The sequence below is a fragment of the Pan paniscus genome, chromosome 12, assembly GCF_029289425.2.
Source record: "Pan paniscus chromosome 12, NHGRI_mPanPan1-v2.0_pri, whole genome shotgun sequence".
Lineage (NCBI taxonomy): Eukaryota > Metazoa > Chordata > Mammalia > Primates > Hominidae > Pan > Pan paniscus.
Window position 1 is genome coordinate 45,955,657 of NC_073261.2, and position 17,831 is coordinate 45,973,487.

Here is a 17,831-nt window from a genome sequence, read left to right on the forward strand (position 1 = left end):
AAGATGGATTCATGTTAATCAGTTTTAAATGATACCTTTGGGTCTCTATAATCTTTTTCACCATTTATAATGCCCCAGTTCCTTGGGATATGTTGCCTCAAGAGAGAAGTTCTACTTACCTGAAAATTCCACTTAAACCAAAATCCTTTATATTCAATTAATCTTGATTTCTTTGAGTATCTACAAGTCTAATTCCACTTTCTTTCATTAGGAAAGTCCAAGATAATGATCATGATTGACTTTGTTTCTTTTCAATTTGGTGGCTAAAACTTTTCAAGGCTCCAGGGTCACCCTTCTGAAAAGCACTGCCCAAACTTAGCGCTATGAGGAGGAGGCAGGAGACTGAAAGAGCGGGACATGATGAATGTCACTAGAAATATTTTTTATAAACTAAAATATTTGATTTCACCTTTTCCCCCTATGAGATTTGATCTCTTTAAATATTATACAAAGGAATACATGTGTACAGGGAAGTGGACATGATCACTGAGGGTTCTCTTTTAGAATCTCCTCTAGCATACATTTATCTGTAATTGAAAGAATAGAAAGTATCTCAGCAGTATACATTTGCTTGAGCCATTAGCATTCTCTGAGCCACTATTGTGGAGGGGCTATCAGAGACCCAGGTAACATCTTGTTAATCTAATTACTAGTTACCCACATCTAAGCTTATGACCTACCTGGGCCAAACAAATTAGTCATTGCATGTTCCATCTGCCCAAGTGCTAGGTAGCTTCAATTTAGATCAGAGAAGCTTTTGTGCCACTACAGGTGTACATGGGGAGGCAAAGAGATGAGAAGAAAGACAAAAATATCTCAACATATGGGCAGGGATGAAACTGACAGATGGGGACCATCGTCATTTTAGAAAGGCAGATTGGAGAAGAGAAAGATGTTTCAACCAAATTCATGGATACAGTGTGAAATTATGCCATAACTGTTGGATCTTAATACCATGAAACATTTCTCCTTTTACCCTTATTCCTCTATATTTTGAAGAAAGGTAAGGAAAGAAATAATACATGGAATAACTTCAGGGAAGGACACACTCCTTCCACTGCCATCTTACAGGAAGCTCTCCAAGGAGCTTGTCACCTGAGCATTTAAAATTCCACCATAATTTTTCACCTTCAGATTTTACCACTGTCCTCTGCTAAAAAGAGTCAACCCTTTCCAGGAATTGTAACATAAGAGTAAAAATTACTTTTTCATTCATTTCTAGTAATAATAATAATAATCCTGCCATGATTGGTCCATGATTGAAAAGAGCTGAGGGGGCTTGTTCCTGAATGTAAAAAAATGTAATCACTACTGAGACCAAGGGATCAGGAAGATGGGAAGACCCAGTTCATGAATTTTAGCTGGTTGACAATCTAGCCAAAGGCAAGACCTGGAGATGTCCTCCCACTGCTTTTAAAAATCTGTGATTATCAGTCATTGGGGCCTCTGACATAGGAATGAGAATATCCCTTAGACTCACACAATCTTATACAGCTTAAAAAAAAAAAAAGAGTTTGCAGATCTAGTTTGGCTCCTTATTTTTGTAAGACCAAGAGATGAAGGATCCACAATCACACTGCCAGTTTAGCGGCAGAGCTAACACTAAAACCAAGGGCTCTGATATCTGATTCAGTGTTTTCAACTAACCTCCATCCCAATTCCTGCCACCCATATCATTTCATATCAAATGGAGATATGTAGAGATGATCTAAGAGAGCAAAGAGATAGAGACCTGGCCATATATTCATTTGCTGTTAGTTACTAATACCTAAAAGGACAATGTTGTATTCTGCCTTATTTCAAAGTAAAGTAAAAGGGAATGTTTCCCCCAAAAGGTTTGTTAGCTGGGGAGCTAGAATATTCATATTCCAGAAATAATTGTGATATCTTCTGAAGGACACCAGATCAAGTGTGTCTACACCTTCAGGTGATGTCTTGATAAAAGCCAAGAAGCTCCCCAGCAGTCATCAGAAGTGGTGGGTTCCTCTCATTCAAATCATTTCCAAGTTGCTGCTTGGCCATTCTCGCCCAGGCCTCTTGCTAATTTTGTTTGTACTTAACACACTGCAGGAGCAAATGCTGGATGTGGCCATGCTAACCCAATTGTTTCAGCTGCAGAAAATACAGCAGGTGCTGCCATGGCAGTGGTTGGTTTTAGCTGGCTGTCACAATCAACAATTAGTGAATGAGATGGACATAGCCAAAGCTACAGCAGGAGAGAGGATTCTGCCCTCCTGGGCAGAAATCAAGAAGAGGGGGTTTTATTATAACTCAGTGGGTGATAGAATCTCTTTCAGAGAAATAATACTACCAAAGAAAGAGGAGTTCATCATGGCCACATATAAAATCAGGGTTCTAAGGCAACATTTACCAGCGTTCATACAACACTTTAAAGGAGAAAAAGGGCCCTGACCGGAGATTTCTCCCTGTTAAGAAAAATAGACCCATCAAACTAATGATGTCATTAGCCATTTTATTCCCTGCTTCCCAAACAACCATCTGATAAGCAAACTTTCTCCTAGATTTATGTTCCCAAGGGAATACACTGGCCAAGCGACCTTAATTAACCCATCAGATTAAGAGTTGTATTTCTCATTAACCATTAGCATTCTGGCTTATCACTAAATTCCCGGGAGTTTGATAAGTAAGAACCAGCAAAGATCAGAGACAGGCTCTTGGCATACCTGGATTTGGAAAACTAAAGACCAGATGTAGAAGTAGTGAATTCATCCAGTCTCCACTGGGACAGATTGGATCTGGGCAGCGAGAAGCCACCTGCTCAGGAACTGTCTCCTTGCTTGCAACTGGCTCATCTCTGTCCAGCAATCTCTACCTTGCCGATAAAATGGGGTTTTTATTTGTATATGTAAATGTTATAAAGAATAACAACCTCATCGTCATCTCCAAGAAGACACCCTGGAAAAGGATATTGTTGGAAACCTCTACTGAATATCACAGACTTAAGGTAAAAATAAAAAATAGTACCTGTCTCCTTAGATCTCTTGTTTTCTTAGTCATCTTATCAATCGCAATGTTGAGAGGATCTCCTTTTTCTTTCCTTCCAGTCTATTAAGAAAAGAGAAATAATTTCTGATTTAGCATATTCAATGTTAGAGACATTAAAAATTAAAAAAAATCAGGAAAACATGAGAAGTTAAATTCAAACAATTTTTTAAAAAGATTATTTTCAATACATAACTATAACATGATTTGGTCTCTAAAGTTGGTTTTTCCTGAAATAATAATTAAAATTGATAAAAACCAATACGTTCTCAGGATGGTTACACATATGTCCATATTCAACTCCATACAAATCTGTGTTTTCATCCCTCCTCCAGACGCTTAGCAGTTAAGTTAATATAACAAGGATGTTTTGTTTTTGCCTTCAAATACAAACGCTTTGTGTGTCTATATTGTGTAGGCACATTTCTGAATAGAAGATAACTGAGATAATAAAAGCTAAATCGAAAAAGATTTTAAGTAAATCACCAGAATTCAGAATTTTATACCAATATTTTTTAAGCCATATTGCAACTTCTATATCAAATTCAAAAGAGATGCTTTACTAGAAAATACAGTATTGCTAATCTCTGCTCTGTCATGTAGTGGAATGCTAAAAATGATAATAAGCAACCCACAGCTTGAGGTCATGAGGAAAATTTCCCTTATGACTACAAAAGGCAGAGGTAGAGAAAAAAAAAGTGTTCTTTAATAAATTATTCACTTGGAAGTTTCACTAGTTTCCTATTTCTTTGCTTTTTCTCCTTTTTCTGGTGGGTACAGAAAAACAATTAAAACTCAACAGAAAAGAATCCCCATTGTCTTTTTAAAAGAGCAACAAGATTCCCATGGATGAAAAGCTCTATAAACTTTATGGATGACAATAATCTTCCCCTTAAAAGATAAATGTTTTCAAAAACCTTGTCAAATTGATTAAATTATCTAAATTTTAGTCAAACGCTACAGATTGATTTATTTATGGTGCTAGTGGCAAGTCAACTATTGTGGCCTACTCAGTCTCTATAAAATCATGTAGGTCTCTGTAGTAATTTGCTTATATGATAAAATGAGATCCCAGATCTTAAGTTGTGCCTAATGGGATAACATGATTTGGCAATGCATAAAAATTACCATCCAACAGGTTTCTAAATGTTCTCTTTCCGTGACAAAATCCGGGAAGCATAAAGCTGATACATACATTCCAGCTCTCCATAGCTGGGTTTAAAGTAGTCACTCTTCTTCCCTGCCACTTGCTTAATTAACTATTTTTTCTGAACAAATGTCTGATGCACAGCCCTATAGGGTTTTCATTAAAAAGCCCAAACCAAGGCATATGTGCATATATTTTTAGTCTTCTAAAATCCTACCATTCCCCATCATCCTTTCCCACTCCCTAAACTCACACACTCACTCTTTCAGATGTAGACACTAAGGTTTGTAAGTAGAAAGAGCTTAAAATACAGTGGCTAACATTTTACAACTTTGAAATATCAGCCTACAAATAGCTCCAAGAAAACAAAAGTTTATGGAGAAGAATAACGTGCTGCTCTATCTTTCAAGGGAATGTGGTTGTGCAGTGAGTGTGACTTCAACCCTCTGCCTCTCCAAGTTCAGATCTGCCACAAATTCAGCAGCCAAAGGCTATTCCTTTTCTGTTTGGTTCTCTCCTTGCAAATAGGTTGTCTGCCATCAAAATACAGGGCACCTTTGTGGAGCTCTGGACCATGATCCTTCTGAAAATCATAATTTCCTGTGGCCTTTTCTTTTATTAGAATAAAAAAACTTACTTTCAAACATTAAAAGTTATGAGTTTAGTTGAAAACTTGGCTGCAACAGATGGAGGATCAATTACTAAACTTTTCAAAGTGAAAAGAAAGAAATTGAGACACTTTAGATACACAAAATAATTACTGAGTGAATGTAAATGCCAGACTCTGGGCTTATTCCATCCTGCCAGTGCCATATCTATACAACCACTTTTCAGATGAGAAGAATGAGGATCAAATGGGCCTGGGACTGGTGCGAAGAGAGTGAAGAGGGAGAGAGGGGGTATAATTTAGATGTAAAATTTAAGGTGGCACCAAGGAACTCAGTCATCAAGATAAATAATATTTTAATGTAATATATACTTTTTTTTTTTTTTTTTCTGAGACAGTCTTGCTCTGTCACCCAGGCTGGTGCACAGTGGCGCAATCTCAGCTCACTGCAACCTCTGCCTCCTAGGTTCAAGCAATTCTCCTGCCTCAGCCTCCTGAATAGCTGGGATTACAGACACGTGCCATCATGTCCAGCTAATTTTTTTGTATTTTTAGTAGAGACAGGATTTCACCATATTGGCCAGGCTGGTCTCAAACTCCTGACCTTGTGATCCACCCACGTCAGCCTCCCTAAGTGCTGGTATTACAGGCATGAGCCACCACGCCCAACCTAATGTAATATTTTTAAAATCAAAACTAATGCAAATAAATCCATGTTGAAAATAAAATATCAAAAATTTAAATAAAGACAGGATCCAGTAGGGCTAGGATTAGGGTAGGGTGAATGAGGTGAGTTGTGCAAATGCAGCATCAGATGACATTTTAAACTTTTAAACTTAAAAAACAGTGCAGATATATTTATTCTTTAAAAATTATTGTTTACCTAAAATTCACATTAACTGGGCATCCTGTATTTTTATGTGCTGAATCTGACAATCCTACCCCCAGGGGAAAGAGTCATGTTCAAGATTGTAACTGCAGTTGCTACAGACACGTTTGGGAGGCTTGGTTGCCCCATTCTGTGAGCAGAAGGGCAACATGTGGGATCTGTATCCCTTCTGGCATCAATATCCTGCAACTGTAAAACACACATCCCTTAGATGTGAGGCGTCCTATTGGTCACTGTGGGGAACACATGAAAAGTGATAGTCACAATTCTCACCATCAAAGAGCTCCTGATACAGGGGAATAGACCAGAACACAAGAACAGAACAATACCAAAAACTATGCAGAAAGATTAGCACGCTCAATGACTGAGTTGCTCAGAAGAGGGAGAAGATGTTGCCTTTGGGAAGTCAAGTCACAGAGGAAAGAGAAAATTAGCTGGACCTTAAGCCCTGGGTAAGATTAGAATAGGAAAGAGAGAGAGAGGCACTTTGACTGGCAAAAAGAAAGTCATGTAGACAAGAAGGCAAGGTGGTTCTGGGAAGGCAGTGAGTGAAATGAGCCAGCTTTTTCTCCATGATGTGAAGAGATCAGTTTAACTAGCTACAGAGACAAATTATTTCTATAAGAGCTTCTTTATAGTGTGATTACTACTAACTTTATTTTGATCTGCAAGCCCAGAGAATCTCTGGTAAAGTTAATCATTCCATGTTACTCGTGTCCGGATTCTGTTTGTGTAATATTTGTGATCTTGGGTTTCTCCAGCCTCAAAGTCTTCGGCTGAAAACAATTCAGAAATGAAGTTGACTCTGGAGCCATATTTGTTGTGACTGTACATGAAGGCTGGGGAATGTTAAAACAAGGACTAGGGTTTAGGAAATTTGGGCCACTGGATGGGATAGTCAATTTACTGGCCCTTTCTTAGCTCCAATTTTAAAAAATAAGGTATTTGTGCAGGAATAACAATAGTAGCTTGTCAACGCTCAGCTTTGCATGGCAAATGGGGACTTGGAAGCCATTATGTCCTACTTTCCTCAGCTCTGTATGTCTAAATGTGGCCATAATTTTAAATTCATCAGTTTAAACTGGACAGGAAGCCAGCTACTGAGAGTGAGACAGAGAGAGGAAAAGAGGGAGAGATAGAGAGACAGAGACACAGACGGAGAGGGAGGAAGAGGAGAGGAGAAAGGGAGAGAGCAATGGGGGATAGTGAGGAGGGAGGAAGAAAGGAGCGGAGACTTGCCTCCTAGTGTCAACTCCCTATTATTAGCCTCCATGATCCTGGACTAACCATTTACCCTATTTTTTTAAAAAAGTCTGAGCTTTGTCATAAGCACAATGGATAGCATAATATATGCTCTGTCTTCTTCACAAGGTTAGCAGGACGATCAATCACAACGTCAATGTGCTAGAAACAATAAAAGACATTTAGACTATTCAGGGTAATTAGGAAAGTATTTTTGATGTGGAAAAAAATGAAAGAATTGATTTAGAAACTACATGGAAACTATTTTTGGATCACCTGTCCTTCTGCTTTCTCCATCCAGGCAGATAATGTACAAAAACCTTGCCAAAAACTGGTATCCCTAAAGAAAAAGTTCTCTCTCTTTAAAGAGGCAATATTTGGGGCAGTTCATTTTAAATACACAACTAGTCTGAGATATTTCTAAGAGGTGAAATGAGGGGCAGAATCTCCAGTTCAGTCTTTTACATAGTAGGTCCTGGGACATATTTTGTCTAGTAACTAAGGATTTGATCATCACAAGCACATTCTAGTTGCCTAGGAGTCAACCAGAAGCCTCACCTAGCTCTCCATCCCTGACCCTCCAGGCTCTACAAATTAAACATACTTTAACAAACTGAAGTGAAAGCAGATGTAAGTATTTATTTTGACATCATCACCTAATAATAAAAGCAAAATGTGTGGTGTTAAGTCAGTCATCCAATTATTCCCTGTTTTTGCTGAACAGAAGGAAACAAAAGCCAATTAGTTGTAACCACTCTCTGCCAATAACCACCTAAGTGACCTGGCCACATCTCTAGACTCCAACCTTATCATCTGTAGAATGAAAGGGCCAAGGATGAATTATGGAATCGTGAAATATGAGAAGCAGAAAAACCATCAAGCACCTGTAACTATACTTCCCTGTTACAGGGAAACAATCATAACACTGCAGAAAGGGCTGGGAATTGACAGGCAGTTGAAGTTTTTCTCATCTCTAAAACGTGGCTAAGTGCTTGCTTTTGGGGAGCATAAAAAGACATAGGCCCTGTAATGTGTTTAGCCAATACCTAACCAGCAGAGTTAACTCAGTCAACGTTAGCTGTCTTTCTTTGCCCACCTCCTCATTCCCCTCAAAGATAAGGACAGCAAGGTCTAGAGAGATGAAGTGACTGATTATGATCACCTGGCTCATTAGTATTTGACCAGCACCTCCAGACTCCCAGCCAGGGCTTTTTCCATTCCATATCTAAACGATCTCCCTTCTCTAAAATTTCAGGATTCTGTGATTTTATAGTTTCATGTGTTTCTCTTCAAAGGCTACCAGTAAAATCTCACTTTGAGGTGTATTTCCTCTGCCGCTTTTTGTCCGCAGAACTTATATGCCTTTTTTGAGCCTGCTCCCCACTTTTCTTCTTTATCTTTACCTGCAGAGAATGAGTGTGCAATAGACATAGCCATTTAATAAATATCGTTATTAAAAAACGAAGCCAGGCGGGACTACTCTCTACATTGCTGTGGGCACCTTCCCTAGTTGCCATCTGTTGTGCTAGGGAGATGCATGTTTATTAAACTTTATTTGTTTTAGTCTTTGAGAACTATTTTACAAAACGCATTTGGGGAAGATCCATGGCTTGAATTCATGAGAGCAAAGGGAATAAATTTCCTGACTTGGATTTTTAATAGGAGACCCTTTATTCTCCCGTCCTCTGGCTTTAAATTCAAGTCCAGTTTGCTAAAGTATCAGATACTACCTTGAAGACCTTTATATTTCGTTTGTCCTTAAATAGAAGGATTAAGCCATTAACAGAAATTTCTATTCTTACAATTAATCTTCAGAAAAAGAACAATATTTTATTTCAACAATTTCTTTTTAATAACACTGCTCTTTGCCCCTTTGCAAAATAAAGGCCCCTCCTTTGGCCCACTTTGGACAAGGATCCCCACCCCACTGTCTCCCTATATAAATACCCATCACCCCTTCTGAAGTTCTGAAGATGTTTGCAATGGATTTATATAAACATGCTGAATAATACACAACTGATACTGACTCCCTAACTTATAAAACAAAAAGCAATAAAAATTATTAATTTATAAATCTCTGAAAATGAGTATTTCTTTTTTTTTTTTTTTTTTGAGACAAAGTCTCGCTCTATTGCCCAGGCTGGAGTGCAGTGGTGCAATCTCGGCTCGCTGTAAGCTCCACCTCCTGGGTTCATGACATTCTCCTGCCTCAGCCTCCTGAGTAGCTGGGACTACAGGCGCCCGCCACCATGCCCGGCTAATTTTTTTGTATTTTTAATAAAGACGGGGTTTCACCGTGTTAGCCAAGATGGTCTTGATCTCCTGACCTCGTGATCCACCCACCTTGGCCTCCCAGAAAATGAGTATTTCTTTAAAGACTGTTCCCATCCCAGCCCCTCATCCTACCATAAACACATAATGCAGTTCTGGGGGGTCACTCATGGAAGCCCTGGGAATATAAATCGACCATCTTGGTGCTTCCATTGGATCCATGGGTGCACATCAACCATGTTTCAGGGTACTATATTAATATGTGGGACATGGTTGTAAGAAGGTAGATGTTTATCACTTCCTTTCTTTCCCTTGAAGGGACCTGCAGACATGGCTGAATGTATAAGGAATCTTCAAAATATCGTGTAGCTGTGACTGTAATATATTAGATGTTTTAGGAGCTAATCAAATGCCCAGTTTTCAAATTGTTGTCATTTGAAAGAAATGGAAGTCAAAATCATCAGAATGCCAGAAAGCAATAATATGCCATGCACTCTATCTCCAACACATTTTGCTGTCATTTAAACCTACAATTTAGACAACAGGAGGGAGAAGAAAAAATTATCTATTGATCCAACAGTCACACTATCATTTTTGGAGGGTTGCCCACCTACCCTGAAACCCTGGATATAGAAATCATATCCTTATTACAAATAGCACCATTATTTATAGAACCTTGAACATTTCATAATATCTTTATATTACGTATAAATCATAGTTGGAGCATGTGGACCTTTCTAAATATACCTTTTCACTAGCTAAGGACATTTCTCTTGGAAAAGAAACAGGCACTATCTCTTTAGAATGGATGAAAGTTGAACAGTGGCCACAAAGCAAATCTATAATCAACATACTCTGACCACATCACAACCTAGCTTTCTTGGTCTCTGAGGTGGTGGTGGGGATGGGAAGGAGGTAAAGGTGAAAAGGGAAACACTGATGTATCTCTGATTCTTCTCTGCCAGGCTGCATCCATTTTCAAGGAAATAATCCTCAATATATAATGTAAGAATATGGTAATATTGGTGAGACTACCAGGCCCTACCCGATAGTAGAGCAATATCAGGATATGCCTGGACAATGCGCAAAGCAGGACTGGCTCAGAGAGATCAACACCTGTTCTCATCCCCCCATCAACCCATCCATGTTATTTCAGTAGCAGCCCTCCTAACTCCCAACCAAGACTCTGTGGGCAGGGAACAAACTGATAATAACATCCAAACCGGTGAGAATCAGCAGTAGAATCACAGGTTGTAGGTAGAATTATTAGGAAGGAGACATATTTTCCCACTGAGATTGATAAACTGGTACTAGATAAACCTTGAACTACTTAGGGAGTCTCCAAAAATAGACCCCACAAAAAGAAAAGCATAGCTGAAAGAAGGAGAGGCAGAGGAAGACGGAGAAAGACAGAGACAGGAGGGAGAGATGATGAGAGAAACTGCGGCAAGAAAGGGATGAAGAATTGGAGAAAAATAAATTTAAGGGAAGAAGAAGGAGGGGAAGAAAAGAGAAGTCAGCTTTTGGAGTCAAATCAAAATGGTTCATATTTTCCATTATGTGCTCTTTTATTAATAATTCATTTGAGCTGCTATAACAAAAATATCATAGACTGGGTGGCTTATGACAACAGGAATTTATTTCTCACATTTCTGGAGGCTGGGAAGTCCTAGATTAAAGCATTGGCAGACCTCTGTGTCTGGTGAGGGCCCACTTCTTATTCCAAGAAGGCTGTCTTCTTTTTGTGTGTTCACATGGCCAAGGGGGCAAGGGAGTCCTCTGGGGTCTCTTTTATAAGGGCACTTATCACATTCGGGAGATCTCCACCCTCATGACATAATCACTTATCAAAGGCCTCCACTAATCCCATTCAGGAGACCTCCACTTTCATGACATAATCACTTATCAAGGCCTCCACTAATCCCATTCAGGAGACCTCCACTTTCATGACATAATCACTTATCAAAGGCCTCCACCTCCAAATACCATCACATTGGAGGTTTCAACATTTGAATTTTGAGGGGACACAAGCATTTAGTATATAAAACACATTAACCTATAAAATAATTGTTTTGCTTGTCATTATATAGAACCTGGAGTTGTACCTGGAATGTAACAGGTTTTCAGTAAATTTTTCTAAGTCAATGAATGAAACACTTGGCCTCCTGAATCTAGTTGCACTTAAAGCCATAAGTTTCTATCCATGGGTTACCTGGTGCCATGAGTTAATAAATGCCTCCATGTTTATTCGTGTGGCATTTCTGTCACTTATAAAGAAAAGGGTCTTATTAAACCAGAGATCTTAAAATACTAAGCTGCAGTAACTGGAAAGCACAGTGGTGGGGATCAGGGCAGACCTCAGGCAAGGTCTGGAGCACTGTCTGAGGAGTTCATGTCTTGGCAGGGCATCTAGGTTCATTCACAGGGTTTTCCCCAGCACTAATTACTGACCCAGCTCTAAATCTTAATATCGTATTTCTCCCCTAAATCCAGTTAGTTACTAACCTTGAGAAACCACCCATCAAAAAGTCTATAAGGATTCATACTGTTCCTCAAATCTCTCTTTCCACGACACCCACTCACCACAGTGGGGATCTCGAATGCCACAGCATCCTTTGTTGACTGCGTTCCCTCATCATCCTCATTATGGCCTGCTAAGAACAAGCTTTAATTTCCTCAGCTCAGTATTCCTGAATTCTTATTTAGATTTTACTGAAGTCCTATTTCCTTTTTTTGTTTTTGAATCTTTTTTATTCCTTTTAACTTTGAGGTTCGGGGGTACATGTGCAGGTTTCTAAAATGTGTCACACACATTATGTGTCACATCAAATCCTTCATGCAGGTAGTGTGCCAGACAGTGCAGATATTTTGTGACATGAGTTTACCTACATAAGAATTATTTTGTCACTAGACACTAAGCATAGTACCTGATATATATTTTTTCGGATCCTCTCCTTCTTCCCACCCTCCACCCTCAAGTAGACCTCAACGTCTGTTGTTCCCCTCTTTGTGTCCATGTGTTCTTGTTATTTAGCTCCTATTTGTAAGTGAGAACATGTGATATTTGGTTGTCTGTTCCTGTATTAGTTTGCTAAGGATAATGGTCTCCAGCTCCATCCATGTTGCTGCAAAGAACATGATCTTGTTCTTTTTTGTGGCTGCATAGTGTTTCATGGTATATGTGACACATTTTCTTTATCCAGTCTACTGTTGATGGCCATTTAGGTTGAGACCATGTCTTTGCTATTGTGAATAGTGCTGCAATAAACAAATTAGTACATGTGTCTTTATGGTAGAATGATTCATATGCCTTTGGGTATATACCCAAGTAATGAAATTGCTAGGTTGAATGGTAATTTTTTTTTTCTTGGGCCTGTATGTTAGGGCTTCAGAATCTGGTCTCCCCTTCATAATGGTCCAATTCTAATCTATTTGTATTTTCTCAACAACTCACAAACGTCCTCCTTCTTTATAGGCTCATATTGGTGCCTGGCTGGAAGGGGCCATTCCCCTTCTAACTCACAATTCACCTAGCCAGGTTGTACCCATTCTTCAAAGAAAAGCTCAAAATCTCCCACCTCTGACCACATCTTTCATGTAGGTAGTGTGCCAAACCATGCATATATTTACAGTATACTACCTAGTGTTACCTAATAAGTTTTTGTGTGGCTGCAGAATACAACCCAAGCTTTTTGTGAGTAGAACATGCCTGGTTTTCTCCCAAAGAACTCAGGATGAAACTCTTAAGACATGGTCAGGAAATGCTTGTTTATTGATAGAAAGATGGATGGTCCAAGTAGGCACCTGGGGATAGGCAGCAGGTATGAAACAGATAGATGATTTGGAAAATATGGAGTCCTAAAAATAAATTTCACCCACTTCACAATTTGCTGATCAAAGCCATAGGAAGTAGTTGGCACCTGTGTAAGGTTACAATTCTTGTTCCTTGATTTATTTTATCAACACAGGTGTAGTCCTCAGTGATTACTTGCCAGGCAACCCTGCATAAAAGACATTTTTCATAGTGCCAACCCCCCGAGCTTGGGTGATTGCTAAAAGCTGGGGTTAATTAACCACATACCCCTTCTAAGCCTGTAAGAGACCATGAACTGAGCAAACTGCTAAAAAATGCCATTTCATCTTTACAGTTGAGATAAAAGTAGTTAAGGCAAAGTGCAAATTCCCATTGATTTTATACACACATACACACACGCATACCCAAACTGAATAAATAATTTAAATTTCAATGAAATTAAAAGTTCCATTTCATTTTTAAGTGCATATTCCCCAAACCACTCAGCTACAGTTAAAGCTTTCAACACCTAAAGAATCCCTAGAGTCTGGCATTTTTCTACCATCTCAAAAAGAGGTCAATAACTGGGTCCACATTGCTGAGAATTCACAGAAATCAGAAAACATTCAGGCAGAGGGTAACTTTAATTTATGGAAAGTATGTCTATGTGGGGACCCACAGTCTTGGCCTCCCTGTGCCTCATTTACCATTCTATCAAGAGCCAGCTCATGTTGTAATTCCTCCATCACCCCTTCCCTGCCCTCCCAGTTCACAGAAACCCAGCCTCTTCTGTGTGCCTATAGCCATCTCTACCATTTATTTGGTTCTTTATGAACAATTCTCACCAAGGAAATAATTCTATATTCTGCAAACCTCTTGCATTGTTAATTGAATTTCCGATGTCAGACGGTATACAAATAATATAAGCTGCATCATTACTATCCTGTAGTGTTCAGAAACTTGTCATGAGCATATTTTTTTTTTTTATCCAATTAAAGGCACAGCTGCCCAAGGATAGGAAAGTGTCAGACCATTACATTTCCTTGAAACTGAAGTTTCTGGCACAGTGCCTTACACAGAATCGGTGCTAAGTAAATTAGAAATATGTATAGATATGTACATATAAATATGTATTGGCTATGAATGAAATAGTTAGTATTCTAGCTACTTGGCTTAATTACATGATACCGATCTTTGGAGACAAGGCTAGGTGCAGAGGTGGAATTGGTGGCTCGCTGTGTCTTCACCAACGGTAGAGTCATATTGTTGCCTACTCTCATTCCCTTTTTACACTTTATACACTCATTCCCTTTCTTCCCTGCTCAAATACCTCCCCTATGCGGGAAAAAGATGGAAATTTCTAGGAGCCAAAGCTTTTGATTGTATGCATAGGATTAAGATGTATATACCTTTGGAAGAAGAAGTACAAAGAGTAAATGGCTTTTATCAAAGTAGTGAGTGGTGGGAGTAGATAAGCTTGAAAACAGTAGGAACTGAAAGAGAATAGATTCGATAAAATGGTGCTTCTAAGAGATGAGAACCCTTAACGGAACAAGGAGGCAGGATGTATTTGAGAACACCTGGGACCTTTCCCATTGCCAGCCCCACAGCAAAGGAAAGTGAGGAAAGTATGTGGGTGCCAGTGGGCAGAAGAAGTGCAAGGTTTGGGAGCACCAAGGACTCTTTGCATCCTAGGGGATCCCAAAGGTATCTCCATTCTAGTGCCAGAGCCAGGGCTGTTTTGCCTGCCCAAATCAACTCTGACCTCTCTTTGTCTTTGCCAAAGCCTGTGAGAATGACCTCTTCCTGTCCTCTCTGGCAGCACCATCTTTCAATCTCTATCTCGTTGTTTTCTCCCTCTCATGTCCCCCTCCAAAATGCCAGCACTGTCTTCAAAGCAAGCACACAGGTCCCAAGCACTTTAATTCTTAACATTATGAGGGAACTAGCACAGAAATAAGGTCTTCTTTTTAATTATATGAACAGTTAAAACAACCAAAGAAATATTTTAACTATGTGCACTCTAACAAGCCCCAATCTAGAGGTGCTAACCTTATTGTTAGCCCACTTATGTTGTCTTTTGCTCACTTTGGGTGAAGCTTATCAAGCTCTGTGCTCTTCCTCGACTTCTCAAACTGATCTCCAAGCTGGGGGAAGGCCAGGCTGCCCCCAACCCCAGCACCAACACCCAGGAGACTACCACCTCCTGAACATGAAGGTGCAAGCCACTGGCACTCCTCAGGCTTAGGTGAATCAGGGACCTCACTGAGCATGCTTGGAGTCTGTCATACTAGTACTATCTCTTGGGGCATTCCCTCACACTTGGAACCAATGAAAACTTTATGAGGCAAAATGGAATTTTTGTAGCATGACAGTTAAAAACTAAACTATGTAGAAAGCAGGCCGAAACCCTGGAACACATGTCTCACATCGTCCCAAATATTCCTCACTATGTGGCTCCCATAAACACCATCTGCTGTGTTAATTTGTAAAGAATTACAAGGTTCTTAAAATTACACTTTGCTCTCTGTAGCGTACACTGTGTCTATGAAGGGGGAGACTTGAGAATGCATATTATATCCAGTCATACACTGAGATCTTCCTTCCTATGCTGGGATCTAACCGAAAGTTTGCTAGGTCTGCAGGGAATTTTAAGAAGTGCATTGTAATCTCTGCAGGCCAGCTGTAGGGAAAGAAATCACAAAAACAAAAAATACACACAATAAGACCTTTGCCTAGGTTGTCATCCTACAAGCTTATACCTTTTCAGATTGCGCATATATCTCACACTTCAATGGATTCTTATGACAACACAAAGTCTTCGGCTGTAAGTGAAAAAGGCTGAACAGCCAAAACTGGGGGAACTTCTTGGGAGAGACTTAATTCTCCATTGCTGGCTCCTGACCTCCAAGGCCTCCTCAGAGCCCTTGCGGGAGGCTGAGAGTTTCTCAGTTGTTCCTCCCTGTCTGCTTAGAAATTCAGAAGAGCAACATCTCTTCCCAAAAGTACATCTCTGGCCGGGGGCGGTGGCTCACACCTGTAATCCCAGCACTTTGGGAGGCCAAGGTGGGAGGATCACAAGGTCAGGAGATCGAGACTATCCTGGCTAACATGGTGAAACCCCGTCTCTACCAAAAATACAAAAAATTAGCCGGGCATGGTGGCAGGCACCTGTAATCCCAGCTACTCAGGAGGCTGAGGCAGGAGAATGGCGTGAACCCGGGAGGCGGAGCTTGCAGTGAGCCGAGATCGTGCCACTGCACTCCAGCCTGGGAGACAGAGTGAGACTCCGTCTCAAAAAAAAAAAAAAAAAGAAAGAAAGAAAGTACATCTCTAACGGTGCAAGACATTGATGAATGGCTGCTAATGAAAACTTTTACGTAACTTAAGTCCTCAGGGTGCTGCTGCTGGTTAAATAGTGGTAAATGGTGGCTAAAAAATGAGAAAATAAATAGGAGAGTCTTAGACTCAATAGTCCATAGGCTTAAAACTGTTAATAGGAGATAGTTATAACAAATGAAGATTCCTGGTCCCTTTCCCAAAATACTGTTTCAGTATCTCTAGGGTAGGGCATGGAAATTTTCCATTTTAATAAACATTTTTAAATTATAGATAAATTCTTGAAACAGGAGGATAGTTCAATGGGTTTCACACCAACTAATCATTTGATTAATCAATCTCTCCAATTGTGGCCTAGGAATCTGTATTTTCATATTTCCTTCAAAATTCCATTGTTTAACCTAATTTGGGAACTTATTTTTGTAACCATTTACTGGAAGTACACCTGAAATAGAACCAAAATCCACAATTAAGGCAATTCTGCTTAATTCCCAGTGAATTAGTCACTATATCTAAAAAAACCCAAGAGATTCATAATCAAACCACTTAATTAGAAGAGAAAAGCCATACTTTCTGACAAACTAAAACAATACAGGCTAGGCATACCCTGTAACAACATTTCAAAAAAAGTCCCTGCACAAAGAAAGAAAAAGCTATATCAGCTTCCCAAATTCTTTGACTGTTATTGTCATATCCACCTGTAGACATCAAATAAGGTTAGCTGAGACGATGGACAAAGAGATAAAAGTGACTGCTTATCTTACTAAGGCATAAAGAGCTTAAGAAACTTTTGCAAGTTTACAAAAGTAAAACAAAAAACCAGGATCCTGATACAGGCAATATTTCAGAGCTTCTGCTTGTAAACCTGTCTACACTATGCTGTTTCCTAATATTTTAAGAAAATTCACTCCCAAGTTCCTCTTTCTATGATCCCAACCTTTCCGTTCCCTTGTAATTATGCCCCAGCCCTCAAGAAGAAGAGTTTCTCTGAGCACCCCATAATAATCTCCTATATCCCACTTCTGCCCTTTTCCCCATCCTGAAGCATCCTCTACAGCCAAGATAAAACCCTGCCTCTCCCTGACCCCAGAGCCTACACAGAACTCCCTTCCCGATACCACGACAGATCAGTGCTTTCTGATGTCGGGCAGACAAAGAAAGCCCTGAATAGCCTTCTTGGGGAAAGCTGGCACCAAGTGGTCTCACCCCGCATCCCTCATAGTGAGATACCTGGCTGTAGCTATTCCCTGTCTTCCAAGCCCTGATGAAAAAGGCAAGAATAGGGCTAAAGGTGGGTGCTTGAAGCTTCTCTGTTCACTCAGAATAAGCTGAGGGGAATGAACTATTGTTGCTTCTAATTATGTCATCGGCCCTATGGAAAACTGGATTTTTAACACTGATTATAGGAAACTATTGGAGTAGGTTGAGAATAACTCCTAAACTGCTGATGATGCATTTGTTAATCATATATACAACACAGCAGAGTAAAATTAAAATGTTGTGATCATGCCTTGCATTTGAATATGTGTGCATATGAATG

The 17,831-nt window shown here is 39.7% G+C and overlaps 1 protein-coding gene across 6 annotated transcripts in view; it reads right to left on the bottom strand.

The window, feature by feature from the left end:
* CTNNA2 (catenin alpha 2) overlaps positions 1-17,831 on the bottom strand; it is a 1,151,703-nt gene that overhangs the window by 261,507 nt on the left and 872,365 nt on the right. For all 6 annotated transcript variants that reach the window (XM_014343874.4, XM_003816600.4, XM_003816599.3 and 3 more), the window contains one exon: positions 2,986-3,066. In XM_014343874.4, the coding sequence (XP_014199360.1) occupies positions 2,986-3,066 (81 nt within the window). The remainder of the gene's footprint in view (positions 1-2,985; positions 3,067-17,831) is intronic.